The 22697-nt window shown below is 42.6% G+C and overlaps 1 protein-coding gene across 1 annotated transcript in view; it reads left to right on the top strand.

Moving 5' to 3' along the window:
* Positions 1–13975: 13975 nt before the first annotated feature.
* The window catches only part of LOC137328590 (neuronal vesicle trafficking-associated protein 1-like), a 56956-nt gene continuing 48234 nt past the window's right edge, over positions 13976–22697 (top strand). The window contains exons 1-2 of the mRNA XM_067994349.1: positions 13976–14093; positions 14832–15015. Of these exons, the coding sequence (XP_067850450.1) occupies positions 14884–15015 (132 nt within the window). The 5' untranslated portion in view covers positions 13976–14093; positions 14832–14883. The remainder of the gene's footprint in view (positions 14094–14831; positions 15016–22697) is intronic.

Genomic DNA, 22697 nt, shown 5'->3' with positions numbered 1-22697 from the left:
TAAGCAGCCTCGTCATTGATCTATACAAGGCTGGTGTTACAGTTTTGATTTCTCCCCAATATGTCTCACTTGTGCTCAATGCAAAAGTCAGGACACACACCCAATTAATTAAAACTTGGCTATATATATATATCTGAGATTGCATTGCTGGAGGGCATCAGTGCACTCTTTAACCTTGGAGGGAGGGAGCGAGAGAGAGAAAAGAAAGAAAGAAAGAACTAACTTACATTTATATAGCACCTTTTATGTCCTCAAGATGTCCCATGGCCAATGAAGTACTTTTTAAGTGTAGCCACTGTTGTAATTTGGTCAAATGTTGCAGCCAATTTTCACACAGCATGGTCTTTCAGTACTGCATTGGAGTATCATCCTAGAAATAATACAGATTGATCTGTATTATCTGTATTTTGAAAAGCACCATGCCAACAGACTGTGTAGTTCAGGTTTATTAAGAAGTAAGCTTAGAATGCAATACATTACTTAACTTTCACAGGTAAGTTTATTGGTTCTCTTGATGCAGCATAAAAAACGATATTGAGATTCTTGAGTTCTTTTATCTTTAATTAAGGATATAAGCCGCACATGGGCTCTAAGCATGGAGTTCCACTTTGTTGCTCCACGTGGAAATAAATGGATGAATTATGAACTGAAGCAATTGTTGGCAGCTGTCACATTTATCACTATCTTCAAGCGTCTTGTGGGTACAGAATTGTCAACCTGAACCAGAACAAAGAGACAATGACAAGGAATGCCGTGCATACCATGCTAATTGGCAGTAACACTTTATGTCTGCTTTAACTAGAAGATGTTGGCCCAGAATTTGCTGGAGTGGGGCATCTCGCAGTGAGCGCCATGAGTTGAATTTTTTATCTCACCCGTTAGCACCAATTAATTTTGTGCCACAAATTGCTGGAAGTGTGAATTGATAACAGTCAACGAGGCATCTTGGACCTTGGTGAATGACAGGACCTAAAGCCTATCTCCTTAACCAATTAAATTTAACAATTTGAAGGGTTAGCAAAACTCTGAAGTGGAAACTTGGACATCTGATTATTTAAATGAAGTTTATTAATATATCATCCAATTACATGCCTGTGGAACATGACACGTAAACATACGAGTAAGACAGCCTCCTGCCCAGGGTTCAGATTGTTTTTTAATTCATGAAATTCCGGAACCGACGACAGCTGCTGCCTACACACAAAAGCTATATATTTTATAGAAATTCACAACAAATCAAATTTGATGATCTTCCTCTCTGCTGGTCAGAAACATTTCTTGCTTTGCCAGCCAGTTACTAGCCTACGTATTCTCAATCAGCAACTGTCGTGTCCAGTAAAACACTTTCCAATCTGTGCTGTCTTTCTTTCGTTTCAGTTCTATCATTTAGTTGCATTCCCTAATGCATTTTATTTTCTCTGTGAGGGATTTACTTCTTTTTGTAATATCCCCAGTTTAACTTGCATCCTGGTTCTTACACAGTTAAATTGCAGCCCTAACTTTCTGCGGCAAGTTTAATTCCTTTTTAAGCACAAATGCAGCAATTTCTTTATACTCATGGGGAGGTTGACGGCGAGCTCCTCTTTTTGCGATGCTAACAGCAGAGTGGCACAAATCGCCCAGCAATCTGTGGTGATTCACATCTCATGCCGTATCTCTTCCTCACCACAAATTGCTGGGTTTTTTACGCATTAATAATGGTATGTGCTTTAACAAGCAGTTATTTCTGCAGCAAATTCTGGGCCCATAATTCAATTCCAAAGTGAACCTAAGCTAACATTTTAAAAACAAAATTCATCTTTGATGGTTCAACTACAAGAGATTACAGTATAATGGTAAGTATACATACCTTACACTTTAAAAATAATACCCAGACATGGCACCCAGGCATGATTAAAATAGTGTAACAAATAAATTGTGCCGCTAGATGCAAGACTTTTAATCTATTGCTAGTTGATCAAATGTGGTAAGGTATCAAGGGAAATGGATCAAAGGCGGGTAAATGGAGTTAAGGTACAGAACAGTCATGATCTAATTAAATGGCGGAGCAGGCTCGATGGGCAGAATGGCCCACTCCTGTTCCTATGTGGCATTCGGAAAGGAGAGTCAAGACCAAGTGTGAAGTGTGGTTAGAGGACTGGGGATAATTGGACCCATAATTCAGTCTCTATTTTAAAGTGGTACGTTCTTCCTTATTTTTATATACTTAAATTTTATATCTATTATATTTGAAAACAGTGAGTAATCACAACAGTCCAAAGGTATTGCACCTGTACGTGGCACAGTGAACATAGAATTAGGTGATTTAACATTCCCTGACCAGGGCACCTAAAGGGAAAATACCAAACACATCTTCAGAAAAAGAATTAAAGGTTTCTTTGCAGTAAAGAGATGAAAGAGCAGGGAGATGAAACACTGAAGTGCTATGATGCCACCACTGGTGGGAGGATGGAATTACAAAATAACAAGTTTACATTGGCAGTTTCCATTATAAATGTAGCCATAGGAATTTATAATGGAAAATGTTGACACAAAGGTGTGACAAAAAGGCGACTACACAAATAGTTTACAGATAAAAAGATGTAAGATTTTTAATATGTTATATAGCTAGATATAGTCTTAGATATAGATAGATAGATGGAGCTTCTTGAAACACGGTTCCATCAGTTAGAAACCTTTCAACTTATAATAATAAGCCCTTGATATGTTTCCTAGAATTTGATTAGCACTGTTGACCATAGTTGTACATTGATTGGTATTTTCAGTGAATGAACAACAATCACACCTAAATTCTTTTTATCTTTGCTGAAGACCACTTCATTATGCACACACATCACATCTTCCAATGTGCACTAACCTATATTTATATCCACATTAAAATTCATCAGCTATTGATTAAAACATCCACTTAATTTGTCCAGATATTTTGAATGCTATAAATCTGTTTTATACTGGGCACCTGGCCACAAAGCTTAATATCATCAGCACATTTGATTTTACAAAAGAACTTGCATTTATATGGCATCTTCAGGGTGTCCCAAAGTGCTTCATACCCAATGAAGTGCACATGAAGTATAATCACTGTTGTACTGTAGGCAAACGCAGCAACCAATTTGAACACAGCAAGGTCCCACAAACAGCAATGACAGAATAACCAAATCATCTGTTTTTTAGTGATGTTGGTTGATGGATAAATGTTGGCAGGATACATGGAGAGATTCCCTGCTCTTCTTTGAATAGTGTCATTGGATCTTTTAGGTTCAGCTGAGAGGGCAGACTTGGTTTAACGTCTCATCCAAAAGTCAGCATCTCTACCAGTGCAGCACTCCCTTAGTACTACATTGAAGTATCAGCCTAGATTATGTACTCAAGTATCTTTCTCCATATCCCTTATGATTAGTACAGTTCAGTCACTGTGCTCCGATGGAGATTCCTCTAGCTGTCAGTCAATCTGTAATTCAATACTGGCACTGAGAACCAAGAAAATGGGAGTAAAAACAAAACAAAACTGGGAAACATTAATAAACAAACACTTGTGTTTTGTAACCCTCGTCTTTGAAACTGTAGGAAAGAAATGATAGGATCATAGGAAGGAAACAGTGATGGATATAGTTCTGGGGAATGAAATGGGGAAGGTGGAGCATGTTTCAGTGGGGGAGCATTTGGGGAATAGTGATCATAATATCATTAGGTTTAGAATAGTTATGGAAAAGGACAAGGAACAATCAAATGTGAAAATGCTTAACTGGAGGAGGGTAAATTTAAGTGAGTTAAAAAAGGATCTTGCCCAGGTGGATTGGAATCAAAAATTGGTAGACAAAACAGTAATTGAACAATCGGAGGCCTTCAAGGAGGAGTTGGTTCAGGTACAGAGTAGACACATCCCTACGAGGGGGAAAGGAAGGGGAACCAAAGTCATAGCTCCCTGGATGACTAAACAATTTTACAACACCAAGTTATAGTCCAGCAATTTTATTTTAAATTCACAAGCTTTCGGAGGCTTCCTCCTTCGTCAGGTAATTGTTCAGGAGCTCCTTGAAGCCTACGCATTTATACATCACAGAACAATACATGGTGTTTACAGACTGCCCCTGCAACTGCCCGTTGCCAAGGCAATCACCGTGTTCAGACAGAGAGGTGTCACCTGCAGAACCCCCGAATACACATTCAACAAAAAAACAAACAGGAAAAAAAAACAGAGAGAGGCAGAAACATCCGGAAGGCAGAGAAAGCCAGCAAATGACCCATTATATTAAAAACAGATAACATTTGTTCGCTGGTGGGGTAACGTGTAGCGTGACATGAACCCAAGATCCCAGTTGAGGCCGTCCTCATGGGTGCGGAACTTGGCTATCACTTTCTGCTCGACGATTTTGCGTTGTCATGTGTCTCGAAGGCCGCCTTGGAGTACGCTTACCCGAAGGTCGGTGGATGAATGTCCATGACTGCTGAAGTGTTCCCCGACTGGGAGGGAACCCTCCTGTTTGGCGATTGTTGCGCGGTGTCCGTTCATCCGTTGTCGCAGCGTCTGCATGGTCTCGCCAATGTACCATGCTCTGGGGCATCCTTTCCTGCAACGTATGAGGTAGACAACGTTGGCCGAGTCACAGGAGTATGAACCATGCACCTGGTGGGTGGTGTCCTCTCGTGTGATGGTGGTATCTGTGTCGATGATCTGGCATGTCTTGCAGAGGTTACCGTGGCAGGGTTGTGTGGTGTCGTGGACGCTGTTCTCTTGAAAGCTAGGTAATTTGCTGCGAACGATGGTCTGTTTGAGGTTGGGTGGCTGTTTAAAGGCGAGTAGTGGAGGTGTGGGGATGGCCATAGCGAGGTGTTTGTCCTCATTGATGACATGTTGAAGGCTGCGGAGAACATGGCGTAGTTTCTCCGCTCCGGGGAAGTACTGGACGACAAAGGGTACTCTGTTGGTTGCGTCCCGTGTTGGTCTCCTGAGGAGGTCTATGCGATTTTTTGCTGTGGCCCGTCGGAACTGTCGATCGATGAGTCGAGCGTCATATCCCGTTCTTACTAGGGCGTCTTTCAGCGTCTGTAGGTGTCCATCGCGTTCCTCCTCGTCTGAGCAGACCCTGTGTATTCGCAGGGCCTGTCCATAGGGGATGGCCTCTTTGACGTGGTTAGGGTGGAAGCTGGAAAAGTGGAGCATCGTGAGGTTGTCCGTGGGCTTGCGGTAGAGTGAGGTGCTGAGGTGCCCGTCTTTGATGGAGATTCGTGTGTCCAAGAAAGAAACTGATTCTGAGGAGTAGTCCATGGTGAGCTTGATGGTGGGATGCAACTTGTTGATGTTATCGTGTAGTCTCTTTAGTGATTCCTTGCCGTGGGTCCATAGAAAGAAAATGCAGTTGTAGGATGGCTTCCGGAGATTGGCTGTTGTTGGTGTTGAGTATTGATGCTGTCGCAGCGATGCCGTCATCGTGGGGGATACTGGTGTATAGTGCCGAGACGTCCATCGTGGTGAGAAGTGTTCCTGGTTCAACTGGTCCGTGGGTACTGAGTTTTTGTAGGAAGTCTGTAGTGTCGCGACAGAAGCTGGGGGTTCCCTGTACGATGGGTTTCAGGATGCCCTCGATGTATCCAGAGAGGTTCTCACACAGGGTTCCGTTGCCTGATACGATGGGACGTCCGGGTGTGTTGGCTTTGTGTATCTTTGGGAGGCAGTATCTTTGCGACAGCATCAATACTCAACACCAACAACAGCCAATCTCCGGAAGCCATCCTACAACTCATCCGCTTCATCCTGGATCACAATGTCTTCACCTTCGATAACCAGTTCTTTACCCAAACACACGGAACAGCCATGGGGACCAAATTCGCACCCCAATACGCCAACATTTTCATGCACAAGTTCGAGCAGGACTTCTTCACTGCACAAGACCTCCAACCAACACTATACACCAGATACATCGACGACATTTTCTTTCTATGGACCCACGGCAAGGAATCACTAAAGAGACTACACGATAACATCAACAAGTTCCATCCCACCATCAAGCTCACCATGGACTACTCCTCAGAATCAGTTTCTTTCTTGGACACACGAATCTCCATCAAAGACGGGCACCTCAGCACCTCACTCTACCGCAAGCCCACGGACAACCTCACGATGCTCCACTTTTCCAGCTTCCACCCTAACCACGTCAAAGAGGCCATCCCCTATGGACAGGCCCTGCGAATACACAGGGTCTGCTCAGACGAGGAGGAACGCGATGGACACCTACAGACGCTGAAAGACGCCCTAGTAAGAACGGGATATGACGCTCGACTCATCGATCGACAGTTCCGACGGGCCACAGCAAAAAATCGCATAGACCTCCTCAGGAGACCAACACGGGACGCAACCAACAGAGTACCCTTTGTCGTCCAGTACTTCCCCGGAGCGGAGAAACTACGCCATGTTCTCCGCAGCCTTCAACATGTCATCAATGAGGACAAACACCTCGCTATGGCCATCCCCACACCTCCACTACTCGCCTTTAAACAGCCACCCAACCTCAAACAGACCATCGTTCGCAGCAAATTACCTAGCTTTCAAGAGAACAGCGTCCACGACACCACACAACCCTGCCACGGTAACCTCTGCAAGACATGCCAGATCATCGACACAGATACCACCATCACACGAGAGGACACCACCCACCAGGTGCATGGTTCATACTCCTGTGACTTGGCCAACGTTGTCTACCTCATACGTTGCAGGAAAGGATGCCCCAGAGCATGGTACATTGGCGAGACCATGCAGACGCTGCGACAACGGATGAACGGACACCGCGCAACAATCGCCAAACAGGAGGGTTCCCTCCCAGTCGGGGAACACTTCAGCAGTCATGGACATTCATCCACCGACCTTCGGGTAAGCGTACTCCAAGGCGGCCTTCGAGACACACGACAACGCAAAATCGTCGAGCAGAAATTGATAGCCAAGTTCCGCACCCATGAGGACGGCCTCAACCGGGATCTTGGGTTCATGTCACGCTACACGTTACCCCACCAGCGAACAAATGTTATCTGTTTTTAATATAATGGGTCATTTGCTGGCTTTCTCTGCCTTCCGGATGTTTCTGCCTCTCTCTGTTTTTTTTTCCTGTTTGTTTTTTTGTTGAATGTGTATTCGGGGGTTCTGCAGGTGACACCTCTCTGTCTGAACACGGTGATTGCCTTGGCAACGGGCAGTTGCAGGGGCAGTCTGTAAACACCATGTATTGTTCTGTGATGTATAAATGCGTAGGCTTCAAGGAGCTCCTGAACATTTACCTGACGAAGGAGGAAGCCTCCGAAAGCTTGTGAATTTAAAATAAAATTGCTGGACTATAACTTGGTGTTGTAAAATTGTTTACAATTGTCAACCCCAGTCCATCACCGGCATCTCCACATCATGGATGACTAAAGATATAGAGATTAAAATGAAACAGAAAAAGGAGGCTTATGATTAATGTAAGGTTCATAAAACAGTAGAGAACCAGGCTGAATACAGAAAGTACAATGGAGATCTAAAAAAGAGAATAAGAGGGGCAAAGAGAGAATATGAGAATAGGTTAGCGGCCAACGTAAAAGGGAACCCAAAAGTCTTTTATAAACATTTAATAGTAAAAGGGTAGTCAAAGGAAGGATGGGACTGATTAGGGACAAAAAAGATGTTCCTGTGGAGGCAGAGTGCATGGCTAAGGTACTAAATGTATACTTTGCATCTGTCTTCACTGGAGAGGAGGATGCAGTGTAAGGAAATATAGGTGAAGGTATTTAGGGGAAGCAGGCTCGAGAGGGTTAATTAGTCACAGCTTTAGCTGAAAGTACTGTACTATAACATAGACTGCTTTTAAATTAACTTACTGCAGCTAAGGCACCAAAAGCCATGAGGATCTTGTTATTGCAAACTAAGGGAGGAACATAATGGTAACCCCCCAATCCTTCAGACATACTGGAAGGCGGAAGCTAGCCATCTCCTGCCACCTTCGAGGCCTATAGGGTAATTTATCAACTGCAGGGACTGAGGAACATTGTGCTAGGGATAAGGAGAGATAAGGGAGGGCCAGAAGGCACTGTCTCTTCTGGACAAATACATGTTGTCCATATGATTGGGTAAATTAAAGGGAGTATTTTGGAAAATACCTGATTGGATGTTCCGTTTTTTGGGGTATAACTGGGCAGTCTGAGTCTTTGTTAAGTGTAGAGGACAGAAAAGAGAGTACTAGGCAGGTAAACGAGAATGAGAGAACCCGCATGAAGGAAAGGAGAACGAGGTCGCGGCTTCTACTCAAAGGACAACGGGGTAATATAATTCTCAATTGTGCTTTGTAAACTACTGCTTAAATATTGTAAGATATTGATTCCTACTTGTGCTAAATAAAGTCGTATGGCTAATAACCATTATGTTGTCAGTCTCGGACATTGAACAGAGAGTCCAAATTGACTACAGCTGCCATTGCAGCAGTAAAGGAGGAGGTAGTCGCGATATTGGATAGGATTTTAAAAATTATTCATTCATGGGATGTGGGCGTTGCTGGCAAGGCCAGCATTTATTGCCCCTCCCTAACTGCCCTTGAAAAGGTGGTGGTGAGCCGCCTTCTTGAACTGCTGCAGTCCGTGTGGTGAAGGTTCTCCCACAGTACTGTTAGGTAGGGAGTTCCAAGATTTTGACCCAGCGCAATGAAGGAACAGCGATATATTTCCAAGTCAGGATGGTGTGTGACTTGGAGGGGAATGTGCAGATGTTCCAACGCACCTGCTGCCCTTGGGTAGGGTTTGGGAGGTGCTGTTGAAGAAGCCTTGGTGAGTTGTTGCAGTGCATCCTGTGGATGGTACACACTGCAGCCACTGTGCGCCGGTGGTGAAGGGAGTGAATGTTTAGGGTGGTGGATGGGGTGCCAATCAAGCGGGCTGCTTTGTCCTGGGTGGTGCCGAGCTTCTTGAATGTTATTGGAGCTGCACTCATCCAGGCAAGTGGAGAGTATTCCATCACACTCCTGACTTGTGCCTTGTAAATGGTGGAAAGGCTTTTGGGAGTCAGGAGGTGAGTCACTCGCTGCAGAATACCAAGCCTCTGACCTGCTCTTGTAGCCACAGTATTTATGTGGCTGGTCCAGTTAAGTTTCTGGTCAATGGTGACCCCCAGGATGTAATGCCGTTGAATGTCAAGGGGAGGTGGTTAGACTCTCTCTTGTTGGAGATAGTCATTGCCTGGCACTTGTCTGTCATGAATGTTAGTTGCTACTTATGAGCCCAAGCCTGGATGTTGTCCAGGTCTTGCTCCATGTGGGCACAGACTGCTTCATTATCTGAGGGGTTGTGAATGGAACTGAACACTGTGCAATCATCAGTGAACATCCCCACTTCTGACCTTATGATGGAAGGAAGGTCATTGATGAAACAGCTGAAGATGGTTGGGCCTAGTACACTGCCCTGAGAAACTCCTGCAGCGATGTCCAGGGGCTGTGATGATTGGTCTCCAACAACCACTACCATCTTCCTTTGTGCTGGGTATGACTCCAGCCACTGGAGAGTTTTGCCCCTGATTCCCAATGCTTCAGCCTTTACTTTTGCACTCACATGCTGGGGTCTGCCATCATTGAGAATAGGGATATTCACGGTGCCTCTTCCACCCGTTAGTTGTTTAATTGTCCACTGCCATTCACGACTGGATGTGGCAGGACTGCAGAGCTTTGATCTGATCCCTTTGTTGTGGGATCACTTAGCTCTGCATATAGCATGCTGCTTCCGCTGTTTAGCATGCATGTAGTCCTGTGTTGTAGCTTCACCAGGTTGGCATCTCATTTTTAGGTATGACTGGTGCTGCTCCTGGCATGCTCTTCTACACGCCTCATTGAACTAGGGTTAATCTCCTGGCTTGATGGTAATTGTAGAGTGAGGGATATGCCAGGCCATGAGGTTACAGATTGTGGTGGAATACAATTCTGTTGCTGCTGATGGCCTACAGAGCCTCATGGATGCCCAGTTTTGAGCCATTAGGTCTGTTCTGGATTTATCCCATTTAGCACGGTGGTTGTGCCACACAACACGATGGACAATGTCTTCAGCGTGACGAGGGGACTTCGTCTCCACAAGGACTGTGCGATGGTCACTCCTACCAATACTGTCATGGACAGATGCATCGGCGACAGGTAGATTGGTGAGGATGAGGTCAAATAGGTTTTTCCCTTGTGTTGGTTCTCTCACCACCTGCCGTAGGCCAGTTTGGCATCTATGTCCTTCACAACTTGGCCAGCTCGGTCTGTAGTAGTGCTACTGAGCCACTCTTGATGGATAAAAATATATAAAGAGGAGGTACGTAAAAGATTGGCAGTACTCAAAGTAGAAAAGTCACCCAGTCCAGATGGGATGCATCCAAGGTTACTTGGGGGAGTAAGGGTAGAAATTGAGGAGGCCCTGACCACAATCTTCCAATCCTCCTTGCATATGAGGACAATGCCTGTGGTCTGGAGGATTGCAAATGTTACACCCCTGTTCAAAAAAGGAGAGAAAGATAAACTCAGCAATTATAGTCCAGTCAACCTAATGGTGGTGGAGCAACTTTTAGAGACAATATTCCAGGACAAAATTAATTGGCACTTGGAAAAGTATGGGCTAATAAATTGAAGTTAGCACGGATTTGTTAAAGGGAAATTGTGCTGAATAACTTGATTGAGTTCTTTGATGAAGTAATGGAAAGGGTTGATGAGGGTAGTGTGGCTGATGTTGTGTATATGGACTTTCATAGGAACATAGGAACAGGAGTAGGCCATTTAGCCCCTTGAGCCTGTTCTGCCATTCAATGAGATAAGAACATAAGAACATAAGAAATAGGAGCAGGAGTAGGCTATACAGCCCCTCGTGCCTGCTCTGCCATTCAATAAGATCAAGGCTGATCTTTGGCCTCAACTCCACTTTCCCGCCTTAGCCCCATATCCCTTAATACATTTGGTTAACAAAAATCTATCAATTTCAGATTTAATAATTGAGCTAGCATTAACTGCTGTTTGCTGGAGAGAGTTCCAAACTTCTAACACCCTTTATTTGTAGACGTGTTTTCTAACTTCACTCCTGTAAGTCCTGGCTCTAACTTTTAGGCTATGTCCGGTAGCCCTAGACTCCCCAACCAGCGGAAATAGTTTCTCTCTATCTACCCAATCAATTCCCCTTAATATCTTGAAAACTTTGATCTTCTAAAATCCAGGGAATACTATCCTAGTTTGAGTAATATCTCCTCGTAACCCTTGGAGTCCAGGAATCATTCTAGTAAATCTACACTGCACTCCCTCCAAGGCCAATGTATCCTTCCTAAGGTGTGATGTCCACAACTGAACACAGTACTCTAGGTGTGGTCTAACCAGGGCTTTGTATAGCCGTAGCATAACTTCTACCCCTTGTATTCTAGTCCTCTAGATATAAAGGCCATCATTCCATTAGCCTTTTTGATTATTTTCTGTACCTATCCATGACATTTTAATGATCTATGTACATGGACCCCTAAGTCTCTTTGGAATTCCACTGTTTTGAGCTTTTCACCATTTAGAAAATACTCTGACCTATCCTTTTAGGTCCAAAGTGGATGACCTCACACTTGCCTACATTGAAATCCATTTGCCACAGTTTTGCCCATTCACTTAATCTATTAATATTTCTCTGTAATTTTATGCTTCCATCTACACTGCTTACAATGCTTCCTATCTTTGTTTCATTGGCAAACTTGGATATGTGACTCTCTACCCTGTCATCTAAGTCGCTAATAAATAGAGAATAGTTGAGGCCCCAACACTGATCCCTGTGGGACACCACTAGTCACATCCTGCCAATTTGAGTACCTGCCCATTATCCCTACTCTCTGTCTCCTGCTGCTTAGCCAATTTCCTAACTAGGTCAATAACTTGTCCTCAATTCCATGAGCGTCAACATTAGCTGACAGTCTCTTATGAGGGACTTTATCGAATGCCTTCTGGATGTCCATATAAACAACATCCATTGCCATTCCTCTGTCCACTACTTTAGTCACCTCTTCAAAAAATTCAATCAGGTTCGTCAGGCATGACCTACCCTTTACAAATCCATGCTGGCTCTCTCTGATCAGCTGAAAATTTTCAAAGTGTTCAGTTAGTCTATCCTTAATTATAGACTCTAGTAATTTCCCGCCAACAGATGTTAGGCTAACTGGTCTATAATTCCCTGGTTTCCCTCTCTCACCTTTCTTAAATAGTGGAGTGACATGTGCAATTTTTCAATCCAAAGGAACGGTTCCTGGATCAAGAGAATGTTGGAAGATTATAGTTAGAGCATCTACAATTTCAAAAAGCATTTGATAAAGTACCACATAATAGACTTGTTAGCAAAATTAAAGCCCATGGGAATAAAGGGACAGCATGGCTACAAAATTGGCTAAGGGGCAGGAAGCAGAGAGTAGTGGTGAACGATTGTTTTTCAAAGAGGAGGGAAGTACACAGTGATGCTCCCCAGGGGTCAGTATTAAGACCACTGCTCTATTTAATATATATTAATGATCTAGACTTGGGTTTAGGGTATAATTTCAAAGTTTGCAGATGACTTGAAACTTGGAAATGTAGTAAACAATGTGGAGGATGGTAACAGACTTCATGAGGACATAGACAGTCTGGTGAAATGGGCAGACAATTGGCGGATGAAAATTAACGCAGAAAAGTGTGAAGTGATGCATTCTGTAGGAAGAATGAGGAGAGGCAATATAAACTAAATGGTACTAAAGTTACGATTGAATCTGCTTCCAGCACCCTTCCAGGCAATGCATTTCAGATCATTACAACTTGCTGCATAAAAAAATGTTTCCTCATGTCGCCGCTGGCTCATTTGCTGATCTTCTTAAATCTGTGTCCTCTGGTTACCGATCCTTGGGTGTTACATGCAAGATGGTCCATTGATAGTCTATGTTAAAACTAAATATCCTTAAAGGGAAAACCAAAGCTTTTAAAAAAAAAGCTGCACTTATTTTTTTCTATTCTGATGCAGTCTAGATGCAGCAGGAACAGAGAGACCTGGGGGTGCTCATGCACAAATCTTTCAAGGTCGCAGGACAAGTTGAGAAGGCTGTCAAAAAAACATATGGGATCCTGGGCTTTATTAATAGAGGCATAGAGTACAAAAGCAACAAATTTATGCTAAACCTTTATAAAACACCGGTTAGGCCTCAGCTGGAGTATTGTGTTCAACTCTGGGCACCACATTTTAGGAAGGATGTCAAGTCCTTAGAGAGGGTGCAGAAGAGATTTACTGGAATGGTACCAGGAATAGGGACTTCAGTTATGTGGAGAGACCGGAGGAGTTGGGGTTGTTCTCCTTAGAACAGAGAAGGTTAAGGGGAGATATGATAGCGGTGTTCAAAATCATGAATGGTATTGATAGAGTAAATAAGGAGAAATTGTTTCCAGTGGCAGAAGGGTCGGTAACCAGGGGACACAGATTTAAGATGATCAGCAAACGAGCCCGAGGCGACATAAGGAAAGATTTTTCGATGCAGCGAGTTGTAATGATCTGGAATGTGCTGCCTGAAAGCAGATTCAATGGTAACTTTCAAAAGGGAATTAGATAAATACTTGAAGGGAAATCATTTACAGGGGAATGGGGAAAGAGCTGGGGAATGCGACTATAGCTCTTTCAGATAGCGGGCACAGGCACAATGGACCAAATGGCCTCCTCCTGTGCTGTACCTACTATGATATTTTGATACCATGATCATTGCACATTTCAGTACTTACACGCAAGATGGTCTATTAATAGTCTATGTTAAAACTAAACATCCTTAAAGGGAAAACCAAGGCTTTTCAAAACAAAAACTGCACTTATTTTTTTTTTGTATTCTGATGCAGTCTGGATGCAGCAGGAAGATGGTCTGGTGTCCCTTTAAGGTGAAATCTCCTGCTGTTTCCAGACCCGATACCGCGGCTGCGTCACCACAGACGAGGCTTGAAAATGAAAACATTCTCCAAACTCGATCAATGACTTTACTGCATCCGATGTAACGCTCCTTGGGCTCGCTTTTTTTCCGCCATTTTTCAGTCTGAGGAGGGCGACGTTTTCTCAAAGAAGACAATAAAAAAAAAATAACTCCAATCTATCAGGTAAGACAGGTCTTTCATTTCAGTTTATTCAGTATATAATTACAGGAGATGGAAGGGAGTTTGCAAACCTGGTTGTTGTGAAGCGAATGATGTGAATCGCGCTCCACCTCGACACAGATTAGATGCTCCCCTGATATTGGGGAAAGCGGCATTGTTGTGTGTGATTTTTGATCTGGTGTCTTATTCTGTCCACAACAAATGTAATTATAACGTTTGATTTTTTTTTTAATTGGAAAAAAATTCATTTGAATTATTTTGAAGGGCAGGATACGAAAAGCATTTGACATTTCGTGCATTTTCCCACTTGCATTGCATGTGTCCTGAAACGGTGACGCACAGGTTGTGTAAATCGTTTTTTTTAAATGAAAAAAAAATAAATGTGAATCAGATTTGAACAGTTCAGTGCTTGTTGTTTGTGCGCAATTCTACAATTTTTCAGTGCGTCAAATGAATCTCCTGATTTTATGCAGGAATTGCTGGGGGGTTTGTCCGAACAAAGTGCTTGTGCTCTGGTTACCGAGGGAAATGGGACGGGTTTGAAAATGACATGATTAACCTCGCCATTAGCACATTTCGTTCGAATAACCTAACAGTGTAGCTGAAAAAGCACAAAAAAATAACACATCGGCATTTATAATGTGGGTCTCCTGAGTATTGTGATGGTACTGAATTCGGACAGGAGGTTGCTGATTCCCGACCTGCTTCTCTAAAGCCCCCATCTGCTCCATTGATTTTCAGCTCTGCAAAAAAAAAAGAAGCCCCCCTCAGCGATCGCCCGTCCTCTGCAGCCATGGTGAAGTTAGGAAACAATCTGACTGACAAGAGCAATGGGAAGGCTGCGGGCACCGAAGATGGTTTTGACACCATTCCCCTCATCACACCACTGGATGTCAACCAGCTCCAGTTCCCAGCTCCTGACAAGGTAAGTGTAAAGGAGGTAAAGGCACAGACTGCTGAAAATACAGTGCTCAGCAGGATGGTCAGCATCTGTAAAGACGGGTTAATAATTTGGGTGTAGACCCTTCATCAGAAAGGTAAGGAAGGAGACCAAGACTCTGGATTGGGTTTTAAAGACAGAGGATTTTATGTTTCACAGATCATCACTAGCCTAAAGTGTCAGATCTTGCCGAACATTTTCTTTTTCCATTAATGTTTGTTAGATGCTAAGCAATGCTGTTTTCAGCACTGGGAAGGATAAGAGGTGGAACAGCCATGTGTTATTTTCACTGTATTAACCTTTTTTTGACTCATTTCAATCAGAGTGCTTGTGAATTGCTCCTTTCATTCTGGCATTACTATTTTGGGCTGAAAACAATTGGGAGGGGTATGGGATATGTGTTCTGTTAATGCCACAGATGTGGGCTAGAGTCTTGAGCATTACGGCTTTGGTTGAATGACATAGTTTATATTGTGGATCCTAATCCTATAAACTGTCCATCTATATAAAAGTTTTGAGACCATCCATCACACTCCAGAGTCACACTTTATATTAGGCAACAACAAATCACAACTGAACAATATTTTTTTAAAAAAAAGAAGTATATAAAAAGTGAAGACAAGCTGATTCATTTCCTGCTGGTTTTTCTGACCTTGAGACACTCTGACTTGTTCCCAAGGAGAGAAACCAACCAGCTGGCAACTTACAGAACCTTCAAAAAAAATCATCATGAGCTTCTAATTGGTCTATTTAGACTAATTCATTACATGGAGTACTTGAGCAGTGGCCTTAAAGAGACATGCCAGGTTATCAGGTAAAAACACAACTACTTCGGACTACTTATGAGCAATGTCATGGGAGATCAGCTAGTTGTAATAAATTTTCTAACTAACTCATGCATAGTTGAAGTGGGTTACTTATCATACATGTATAGCTAGCTAGATGCAGAGTATTTTGTGAGAATTCTAACTATATTGTTGAAAGTAGTAGATAGATGTGGCTTTAGGGAAACTGTACATTTCATTAACGAGCTTTCAAGTTCTTGGGATTGTTCAAATGATGATGAATGCTCATGTTTTGCAGTTTCAGCTGCCATACAGATATTTGCAGCCTTGGAGTGGGGATCCCAGGTTTGATTTGCGCTACTTTGGTGCGCTCCCAATCTTAGCTGGGGGCATTTGCATCTCCACAGAGATGGAGGGATAAATCCGTGAGGCATCCCCAAATCAATACCCTGTCATTCATGTGACAGATCCAGAGTCGCATTGGCAGAGGACTGGGATCATGCCATCTGCCCATGCTCTCATCTTCAGCTGCTGCACGATCAAGGCAGAAAAATGGTAGTGTCAAGGGGGAGGGGGGAAATAGATCAGCTGGGTTCCCTTTTGAATAATTTATCCAGTGTGCATAATATAAAAACCTTATGCCTATCACAGTTCAAGTATACCACTCAAATTTCTGTATCACGCATCAAAAAAATAGTATGAGGAATCAAAGGAACTCTCCAGGAATACAAAATACAGGAATCTGAATGTCCATAGCCTCAAATTTGATGTCTGTATGACTCATCCCATGTTTACTTAATAGTAGTTAGACTCTCTGGCCTTAAAGTAACACAGCTTCACCTTAAAACCAAAAAATCCATGAAAGTCCTGAAATGTGAGTGTATTACTTTCTGCATTATATGGTATAACAATACTGCTGTTCTTATAGAACAGATATTATCTGATTTACCATGAGATAGGCCATGGGAGAGCCAGTAGTATATATCTTTATTTCTCGTGTTTAATGTTCCTGGCGCACTTCAGACAAGACACTCCAGACATTACATTTTGCATAAGACATTAACAAATCACAACTGAACAATTTGAAACAAAATACAAAAATAGGAAGAAAGACAGTCATTGAAATAATCCGGCCTCTCCTGAAGGAGATGAGCCAAGTAGCTGCCAATCTAGAGCAATGTGCAACAGCAATTAGCTGCTAATTGACCTCAGAGTCTTCCCGGGGGATGGGGGGGGTAGTACTTAAGCAGTGGCCATAAAAGATTCAGGCCAAGTTCACCACAGCTCCATATTAGCAGCTAATAGTTACAACTGTGCGTTAGACCCCAGACCACCTGTGCTCATACCACAATCGGCTAGTAAGAAATGGAAAACAAAGCTAATATCGATAAAATAATTCTAATGTGCTTTCCAGTCAGACTTGAGAAAAATCACTTTTCATTCTCTTTGTAATCGGTGCGCTATAACAATGTAAAAATTGTGGTATTTGTTTATTTTTTTAGGAATGTCAGTCAGCACTGTGGTTTGGCTAGGACTTCAGCCTGCTGTCAGAGTGGTGCCTGTGATTCTAGTTATATCCACATGGTTGACTGACTCCTCCAAAGGGAAATGGATTTGACAAATTTTAACATAGTCTCAGTCGCTGAAGAGAATTAAAGGTGGATTGTTTTCAAGCTAGACTTATTTTACTGAGTGCTTTAGAACGACATTTGTGAAAATATGGAACATTAGGACAATTTGCATTTGGTATGGAGAGGGCATATCAGGAACTCAGATAGGCACTCTCCATCTATTTTAATGGACAGGAAATCGTGAGTGACGCATGTCCTAATTCCAATGTGCAGGCAAAGCTCCACATGAAGCACAAATTTGTAAATTTCCTCATGTGCCTATAATTCTACTGCCTTGCTGTTATGCGTGGAAAACATTCTTCCTTTTCAGTTATATTATTTCTTGTCTCTTACACTGTTCCTAACTCGCACCATGTCCCATTCACCCTTCACCCTTGTGCTCGCTGACCAACATTGGCTCCTGGACCTCGAATACCTTAATTTTAAATTTGTCATCCTCGTGTTCAAATCCCACCATGGCCTCACTCCTCCCTATCTCTGTAACCTCCTCCAGCCCTACAACCCACCGAGAGCTCTGTGTTCCTCCAAATCTGGCCTCTTGTGCATCCCCCGACTTCCTTCACCCCACCCTTAGCGGCAGTGCCTTCAGCTGTCTAGGCCCTGTGCTCTGGAATTCCCTCCCTAAAGCTCTCCACCTCTCCCTCTTTTTAAGAGACTCCTTAAAACCTACCTCTTTGACCAAGCTTTTGGTCACCTGTCCTAATGTTTCCTTCTTTGGCTCGGTGTCATTTTTTTTTGTCTGATTATGCTCCTGCGAAGGCGCCATATAAATGCAAATTATTATTCTTTTTGTTGTAGAAGTACAACATTGCTACTTTGGTTTCTATAAAACTCAGTTCTTCACGAACCTGGCCATTTTCATGTAGAGTCTCCATGCTTATTCTTAACAATATTGGATATCCTATGGTTGCTTATGGTTGGTCTGGGATCTGGAGTACAGATGTAATGTTAACTGCTGCTCTGCCCTTCCCTTTCAGGCCGCTGCTCAAGTGGTCCCTGTGGCAAGTGGGCTAAATAGACAAATTCAGAACATGTAACTGGTTCTACATGTTAATTGTATCCATGTGATTTATATCAATTAGCGTTAATTGTTTTCAAGTGGTGCATATCAATTGGGAGCTCTCTTGTATCCATTTATAAGTGAGCTGATCTAGGGTGTGGTTTGGGTGTAATGTAGATCTCTGCGAATAAAGGCTTGGAAGCAACTGAAGACCAGGCTCTAGTATTCCATCCTTCACCACCTGGCTATCCAGTTTATTACATTATACTGCTGAAGTCAGTAAGTGGCAATAGTAACTGCTTGTAAGTTTCTGGTTCCACATCAGAATAGTACATGATAAAATAAACTAGCTTTCTTTCTGCTTTGATTGTGATGTTGATGGTGTGATGTCTGGAGTAGGATGTTAGAAGTGTTGTGGACATGCTAGATACAAGTCTTTTACATATGTATATGTAGATAGATAAATAAATTGGTTCTGCTTGTCTCTGACAATCTGAGAGCCTTGTCCAATATAAATCTAAGTCAGGCACAGCACTGTGGGCTGCATCATTTAACATCAGACTCATATTCCTGAGCTTATCTGAAGGCTCAACTAGTTAAGACCAGGAAAGTCTGTCAGTTTTTATTTCAACAAATGACCAATTCCAAGTTGAATGATTGCTTTTATGCAACGTGTTGAGAATAGTGCTGAAAACCCACTGATCTGAGAATACTTTTTCCTCCTATGTTAGGACAAAGCTGTGCTGGATTTAGCTGCAGCAGCAGTGGGCTTCCTATAATTGCACTCAATGCTCCTGAGTTAGGGAGGGAAAAATTGGCAAGAGATCCTAATCCAGGTTGCTGACCAATGATCCTTATTGGAAATTGAACTTATTGAAAGTTCAAGGGTGATGTCAGGAAGCACTTCTTCACACAAAGGTTAGTGGAAATCTGGAACTTTCTCTTCTCCCAAAAAGCTGTTGAGGCTAGGTCAATTGAAAATTTCAAAACTGAGCTTGATGGATTTTTGTTAGGCAAGGGTATTAAGGGTTACGGAACCAATGCAGTAGATGGAGTCAAGATATAGGTCAGCCATGATCTAATTGAATGGCGGAAGAGGCTCGAGGGGCTGAATGGCCTTCTCCTGTTCCTATGTTCCTAAATGCACGTGTGGATATTGGACAAGGGCAGCATGAGGCTTGACTGTGATGCAAATAGCCTGCTGACACACACACTATCTAGGCTTAGACATGAAGAATTGCACCTAGATAACATGCCAGTGGCCGAGGAACTGAACCCAGCAAGGAGTCAATGCCTTCAGGGAGGCAGGAGAAGAGAACATTAGTGAGAAAAGGAGGAAGAAACTGAAGACCTGTGTTACTGTGCAGATCTGTCTTGTTTCCACAATACTAATTTTGCATGAAACAGGAGGAAAAATTACTCTCAGGCCTGTGTGCTTTCAGCACTATTCTCAACATATAGCATAAAGCAATCATTCATCTTGGGATTGGTGCTTTGTTGAAAAAAATTGACAGCACTACTTCAGACAGAAACTTACTCTTCGGTTGGCCACTGATCCCAAGTGTGTCTCTTGCGCTCAATCTAATTGTGACTGTAGCTTAAATGTGTAATGAAATCAGTAACTACTGTAGGCTATGTTGCCGTTGGTACCTGTTGTTATTATTCACAAAGCAGGCGATGGAGAAAATAAATGTTTTCCGATCAAATTCAATATTTTTATCCCTCATCTGACCAACATGTACTGTCAGTCTTTGACCATTATTGTGACTGGGAGTTTTTATTTTAACCTGATAATCTCAGGCCAGAGAACAGTTCAACTTCTTTAACCGGGGAATACTTAAATCCTATTGAACAGGAATCAGTTTCTTTAACTTAAGCTAGTTATTTGGAAGAGAAATAATGGATGGTCCACAGGTGGGAGTGGGTTATAATATCAGAAGGCCCAGGGGGTGATGCCTAGCTATTTGCGAGTGATGAAGCTAGCACCAAGACTGAGTTATTCTTCCATGAATTACTGCTCATCAGTCATCTATTCTAGGTTCGGTTCTAGACTGGGGGGAGGTCGTTTTCTCCTGTGTGCTATTTTGAGTGCACTGCTTAACACATTCACCTTAAATTCCTGTCAGTGCTCCTTTTAGCACCGTCATTAACTCATTTTAAAATAAATTGTTAATGACTGTTAAAATAGCGCAGATAGGAATGCAGATGCATTAACCAGTGCATTAAAACAGCACACAGAGGAAATTAAGTGTTTTTGTCTGTCTATCTTGTAATTGAAAATAACATTTTGATTTGCCAGTAGCACTGGTGATAGGCCACCTTTTTTCTTACCAGACAATAGTGGGTTTCATCCCCAGGACAAGATTGTGAGACAGTCTTGCTATTTCACAGAGGCCACTGAGATTATGGAACAGTCCTTGGCCAGATCATCTTGCTCCCTCTAGCTAAATGAGGCAGTGCTATGATGAGTGTTTAAAATTAAAAGTTTAAGAAATAAATATTTCATTGTTTTGTAATTCTTTACAGAAGGACTATATGTGTATGAATAGTGGAAGTGTCTGCCATTGGGTTAGAAAAACAGAGCAGGTAACAGCTCTTGTAATGAAATGGCAGGCACTTGCATCTGTTAACTATCATTGATTTGGAATGTTTTACAATAATATCCCTGTAGGAATATTATCATGTGTAAAAATTGGGTGCATTTGAGAAATGCAACTGGATTATTGTGTGGCCAAGTTGTAGGCTGTCTGTCACTTGAGGTATGATGGGGGAATTTAGACATTTCTCAGCCATTTCAGTAAAAGGGAGAGAAAGAGAGATTCCATCTTGGGGGAAGAGAAAACTAATGTTATTTGACTCCCCTTCCTCTCAACAACATTAATGCTGAATTTAGGAGCTGTCCGAAACCCAGATCATCCTGGCTAGAAAGGACTATGCCGTGATCTCTCTGTTCAATATGGTAGCACTTTTTTGGTTTTTGACAAGACACTTTGTAAATTTCTAAAGAGGCTTAAGGCTCATGGAGCTAATGGCAAATTAGCGGATTGGTTTTAAAACTGGCCTAATAATAGCAAGCAGAGGATGATGATAAATGGAAGTAACTTTGGTAGTAACGAGTGGAGTTCTATTAAAGTCTATTCTAAGTCCCTTTCTGTTCATAATATTTGTAAACCAAATCTGAAGACTGGTGGTACTTATAACATTTATCTATAGATTATTAAGAATCTTGTGTATGGCATGTACTTTAGTTCATTGAAACTTCTGCTGTCTGTATTCCATCCTGCACCAAGTCCCATTCACCTCTGTCCTTGCTGACCTACATTCTTTGGGTTCTGGTTCTATCCCGGGCTTCCACAGGGTTCTCTTCATCTTTGAGAAGTGGCAGAATGACACTAGACTGGACCTTGTTTTAGGGTTTAATTGCCCAATGAATTTAACGAACAACTGAATAAAAGGCAGAACGCCAAAATATATTTTCATAGTAGTTGTTAAACTTTGCTAACTCCTCATTTAGTGGAAATTAATGGATAGCTTCCAATTCTGTATTAAATCTTCTCATGTAGTGATTCTTTTTTCCTTTTCTTACCAACTATAGAAGTTATCAGTCTTTGCTAATACTCTTTGAAAGTCCCAGATTGACTGCCTTCAAACGCCCCAGATAAAAACCCCTTGCTTTCAAAAGTACCGGCTAATAAATAAACTCCGAAACAGTTCAAAATATTGAAACCGAAATTCCTCGTCCCCACTCTCTTAAGGGCAGCAGAGTGGGAATGTGGATTTGTGGCTGATCACCACTTCGGACTCCAGCTGGGATCAGCTAATTTTACTAATTCTGGCAGGCACCCGTAATATGGGTGCACACGAGGGGAGGGAAAAGTTGCTCGGGGAGAGCACGGGTGGGAGTGGGGGGTGGGTAAGCCGGTGTGACTGGCAGAAGTTTGAAGAAATTGGCGCCCTTTACAAGAGGGCTGATTTCATTGTAGCACCATTTCTTCCTCGTGGCAGAACCCCCCCTCCCACCCCCCCACCCCCCCAAGAAATGGCTGAAAACAGCAGCTTACGCCATTTGTCAGGGGGCTCCTCAGGTCACCCACCGAAGTTACGACAGTAGAACAGGTTTACCCCCTGTGGAATTTCCAAGCTGTTAGCAATAAAGCTATTATTCTGGGGTACGTTTCAATTACAATTCAAAGCAGGCTGTTCTAGTGTTTTATAAACCACTTGACAGCCAACATTTGAAATATTTGGATG

The sequence above is a fragment of the Heptranchias perlo genome, chromosome 1 (genome assembly GCF_035084215.1).
Source record: "Heptranchias perlo isolate sHepPer1 chromosome 1, sHepPer1.hap1, whole genome shotgun sequence".
NCBI classification, from domain to species: Eukaryota; Metazoa; Chordata; class Chondrichthyes; order Hexanchiformes; family Hexanchidae; genus Heptranchias; species Heptranchias perlo.
Note: the sequence above shows the minus strand (reverse complement) of the source record. Positions and strands in the feature narration are given on the sequence as shown.